A 5,298-nucleotide genomic window follows, 5' to 3' on the forward strand; every position below is an offset into this window, starting at 1 on the left:
CCTAGTTTGGAATCTCCTGAGCCTTTTCAAACCCTGATAAGGAGACACTGCAAGGCCTCCTACACCAGCTGACATCTGAGGTTTTACACTTTGGCAGATTAATGGTCCGACAGGTCCTGGAGTAAAACTAATGTCCATAATAAAACCGACCTGGAACCTTGAATCAAACAGTTCCAGCTAAATCACCTTGGAGGTCACATTAAAGCCTCATCCACAGATTTTCAACCAGGGTGACTAGACTGCAAGAAATTAGAAATTTAAATGTACTGTGTTTAAGGAGCTGCAATCAGCTGATTATTTCTCTGGAGAACAGTCTCCGCTCTGTTGAACTACAGAAACACGGTTTAACAGGGATTTAACAGATTGATACGTCTTTTCTCTCAAATCCAACCCTTGGCAGAGTCCAGTCAGTGGCTTGGAGAGAGCACATTAACCAGCAGACTAAAGTTTTACGTTAACATTTATTAGCTACAGCCGATATAATCTATCACCGCTGACGTTGCCTATTTTGCATTACATGACTGTTTTTTCCTACATACATGCAAAGGTTCCATAAGAGACTCGTTGGCGTCAGAGCTGGATCCTAAATGGAGCCAGCAGTCAGAATCCAACCATAGGCAAGCGGAACAAAAGTTTGTGCGCGTCTGCCCTCGCATTTACACGGAATCTATATTGCAGAGGAACCTGCTCGCTTTCTGAATGCACCTTTACACTGGCTCCGGATGTGTTTTCGTTGTATTCAAACACACGTTGAACACGCCTTTAAACAGTGATGTTTTTTTAATGATTTGTGCGCGTGTGTTGTATAAGTGTCCAGTCCTGCTGTGCCGCTTCCAGCACGGTCACACTGTCTGATTGTTACATAACAACTGTGACATGTAACTTAAAACCTCTCAGTGACCTGAATACACACACACACACACACACACACACACACACACACACACACACACACACACACACACACACACACACACACACACACACACACACACACACACACATTCTTGTACTTCTATCTTTGTGTCAACATTCGTTGACGTAATGCATTCCTTAGCCCCTTGCCCTAACCTAAACCATCACAACTAAACGTCTAACCCCAACCCCTACACTAACACAAACCCAAACCGGATTCTAACCGGAACCCTAAAACCCGGTCTGAACCCTGAAAACAGCCATCTGAAGGTGTGAGGACCAGACAAAATGTCCGGTCAAAGTGTGAGCATTCTGACTGAACAACATATAGAAGGTGTGGATAATCTTTGAACTAAATTCAATGAAGATAGTTTTTCCCGAACCCTTTTTGATGCACTGAGTGCACTTTGTTCTGGAGTGGGTTTACTCTTCTGTATAGGTTATATAAAAACACGTGTCGGGCCTTTGAGAGAAATGCTTTTCAAAAACATCTGAGTCTGCTGAGACGTTGATTAGTTTTACTTTAATGGAAGCAGGCAACGAGAGAAGTAATCACGCTTTTAGATTTAGAGCATTGAAAAATGTATTTTAAGGAAGGGAGGGTACACTCTATAAAATATGGTTAGCTTTTTTAAAATCACCGTAACTGGACCATAAACAGAAATATTAATAGTATTACCACCATCTTTAATACTTAATACTGTTTACTTTTTGTTAATTTTACTCGTTAAGTTTGTTAAGTGTTAAGTTTACTCGTTATTCATCTTGATTATTAAGGGTTAATGTTAACACATTTTAATTCTATTTTTGGGTTAGGTTAGGGTTTCTTTTAATTTTTTTAATTAATTTAAATTAATTATTTATCTACATTTTTTTTAATAAACATCTTGTTTTATTCATTACCGTTTTCTTTTTCTGTGCTGGTATGGTTTGTGTAGTGTATAATTATACTGTATCACATATACTGTCTATTATAATTTCATATATTTTATATTCTCTCTTGTGTAACGTTAAAAACCCAATAAAAGAAATACTTCTTCTACTCTAACTGCCCCATTTTTATAAACAAATACTGAGGGATGGTTCGTCGATCAATAAAACAATATCGTGGGTAAAATGCGTCTTGGTCACTACTCTTATCCGGCTGGTTTTCTAAACATTTTGGGAAACCTTCCTCTACTTTTAGGCCACTGCAAACGTTGGTTTTCTTCTTCACTGTGCAGATACTCAGTTCTAAAACCAACAAACCCGAGTATTCACCGGGTTCAAGGTGAGGGTCTGTTGGGAGTTACATTTAGGTGCGACGAGGTTAGAACGTTGTGTCCTCCAACTGACTCCTTCACTCTCCCTTTGCACAGTAAAACTCTTGTCATGTGACCGAGCTTCTACGAGCTATTATTAGCCCGGTTGTCCTTTACGACTCAGTAAAAAATGTATTTGTGTCCCTGTAGACGGATCACTGACACACCACCACCTTCATTCAGCCCTTTAGGGGGCGCTACCTCTCGCCAGCAGTGAGAGGTCTTCGGGAAGGCACGTTTTTTAACCAGAATTTTTGTCACTGTGCCTCATTAAATGCATTTCTTTTGTTCTGTAGAAGTAGAACGAGCTTAAATTTCAGATTTTTAAGGACGAAAAAAAAAGGAAAAAAAAAAGATTCTATTGTGTAAACGACATCTATTTCTTGTCTTTCCATCCTGAAGAGCGATCCCTCCTCTGTTGCTCTTCCTGAGGTGTCTTCCAATTTTTCCTGTCAAAGGGATTTTTTGGTAAGTTTTTCCTTGCTCGGTTTGAGGGTCTAAAGACAGAGGGTGTCGTATGTTGGACAGATTGTAAAGCCCTTGAGGCTAATTTGTGATTTGTGATATTGGGCTATAGAAATAAAACTTGACTTGACACATTCGCTGCACTGACAGTTATTTCTCCAGATGAGGCATTTTCCACCCTACAGACTAATTTTACTTATTTCAGTCACCTCTCACAGGGTTGAAGACTGAGATGTATTAGACCTCCGTGTGGCAGCATTTTGTTAAAACAGATAACCAAAAACCTGAGTCTAAACTTTGCAGACAGCAGTTCGCATCTCACAGCTCAAAAGCCAACATCAACTAAAAACAGCAGGCCAACTTGTCTGCGTTAGGATGCTACTTCAACGTCTCCAACACTTGAGGCTTTGAGTGAATATTCCTCAACAGTTCTTGTGCTGGGATCATTAGTTGATATAGTTCTATTTTCAGAAATCATATGAATATGAACAGGTGCACGCTGGTCAGCTCTGAGTCCGTTGTTATCAAGTCCAGTTAACTCCAGTTATGCTTTTTTATTATTCATTTTGGCTAATGAAGCTAACAGGTATATTACACTCAGTGCACCTCGGCCAATTTAGTTAATCTAGAGATAACGTGCAGATTTTTTTTCCCCTGCGACCAACTGACTGTTTGAAGAGCAGGTACGATTTCGGTCAACCAAGATTTTCTTTGGTTGGCTACAGCCCTAGTATTAATGTACATTTATTATGCTGCTTTTGCTTTAAAATGTGTTTGTACTAAATGATGTCAATGTTTTCAGAGGTGGTTGTTGGGAATCCTGAGTTTGTATAATCCCATGAATGCTTGAAAGCTTTCGTTTATTTTTCTGAAATGCAGCTACGGGCTAAAGTGAAGAGTAATCACATTATTGACAACTTTACAGTCACATTAGTTAACTTTTGATTATCATACGTTATCTTTTACATGTATTTGTTCCTTCATGTTTAATTTGAATAGTAAACCACCATGATGGATCTGTTGTTTATGTAGTCCTCCAGACTAGCAGGGGGCTCCACTGCTCCTTACCTTGTGAACACTCTCTGCTTCTCTCCAGGTTGGGTTCCTCCTCCACGTAGTTGGAGCTCGTCCCATTCAAGAACGGCTCAGAAGCCACAGGTGCCGAGTAGCACCTGATAGGCTGAAACGTCCTTGTGCCACCTGTGGAGGTGACTGTGATTGGCCGCTGCTGGGCAGTCTGCTGAGCCGCCTGCGGCGGGAGCCGCCTAACCGCGCGCGCCGCGATGCATAAGCAGTCCTTAAAGTATCACACACACACCGTGGTGGTGGTCAGTCTGATGGGCCGGACGTCGTCAACCTCAGAACGACGACGGAAAATAAAAATCCTGAAAATCCGAGACCGAGGAAGGAAGAGGAAACGAATCCATCACTGGTCCGTCTGTCCACTGAGAGAGACAGGGACAGAGACACTATGTTAGAGAGAGCGAAAGAGAACGTGACGTGCAGAAATAAACACAGAGAGAGCCCGGGCCCCAGGTCATCATGAAAGGAGCCAAAGTTTTCATTTTCACTTTCATTAATTTTTTTTTTCTTTTTACAATGGAAATCGGAGATAACGGTAACCTCGAAAAGTAAAAGTCACACTGAAGCTAAAAATATGTATTTCATGTCTATGTGTTCAAATTTGACTGAGTTATAACAACTGATGTCACGAGATCTGATACTTTGGTACCAAGTCAAGGCCAAAATTCTGAAAACATGACGGTACCTGTTCTTCCGAGATGTGACTTTTCTGAAACTGATGAGGGCAGCATAATAAACCTACAAGTGCTCTAGTCTGATGTCAAACGCGAAAGGAAGAAGAAGGAAGGCAGACACAGTAACAATAACAACATGTGGAATGGCGACGGCAGGTGCAGCAACAGGTCCGTGGCCACTTGTGGAAAAGACATGCAAAGAGTCATGTATGGAGATAATTAGCGTTTGGGGCGAATCATCCAGAAAAAGTTATTTCAGACCAACAGCCAGTGTACAAAAAGTGTCACAGAGAATTTTCAACAAAAGGAGGAAACACCTCAACCTTGTCTAAGCACATGAAGGACAGGCATCCAGATCTGTACATAGAATTCAGGACAAGCAAGTTTCAGTTGTTAACTTTATATTAACAACATGTCGTCAAAATGTTAGTCCATTTAAACTACTGCTTCCACAATGAATATATGGAGGAGTGTTTGTGTGTTTGTGTTAACAGTCTCTGCTGTTTTTCTACTTTTTGCTGTGGTACTGAATATTGTAATTTGGTATCGAGAATCATGGAAATGGTTGTTTGGTACCAACATCCCTCGTTATAACTCTCATTTTTGACACACATTGTGGTAATCGAGCCCGAAGTAGTTTAAATTAGCCTGCGCTTATATCCCACTGCTGCAACTGTTGATCCTGTTGATCAGCAGCCAAACTAAAATAACAGAATTCCCGACGTTTTCAGGCCACCTGTATACAATTGTCCCTTTCACCTCTGAGCCTCCCAAACGGTTGAAACCTCTGCATCATAACTGACCTCTTCAGAGGTATAAACGGCCCTGATGGTACGAAAAGGAGTCCACATTATAACAAC

General features: G+C 41.0%; 1 protein-coding gene across 3 annotated transcripts in view; it reads right to left on the reverse strand.

Moving 5' to 3' along the window:
* Nucleotides 1-3,929, reverse strand: part of ogdha (oxoglutarate dehydrogenase a) — a 42,940-nt gene extending 39,011 nt beyond the window's left edge. For all 3 annotated transcript variants that reach the window (XM_040155919.1, XM_040155918.1, XM_040155917.1), the window contains exon 1: nucleotides 3,750-3,929. In XM_040155919.1, the coding sequence (XP_040011853.1) occupies nucleotides 3,750-3,815 (66 nt within the window). In that variant the 5' untranslated portion in view covers nucleotides 3,816-3,929. The remainder of the gene's footprint in view (nucleotides 1-3,749) is intronic.
* Between the last annotated feature and the right edge of the window lie 1,369 nt (nucleotides 3,930-5,298).

The sequence above is a fragment of the Xiphias gladius genome, chromosome 19 (genome assembly GCF_016859285.1).
Source record: "Xiphias gladius isolate SHS-SW01 ecotype Sanya breed wild chromosome 19, ASM1685928v1, whole genome shotgun sequence".
Lineage (NCBI taxonomy): Eukaryota > Metazoa > Chordata > Actinopteri > Istiophoriformes > Xiphiidae > Xiphias > Xiphias gladius.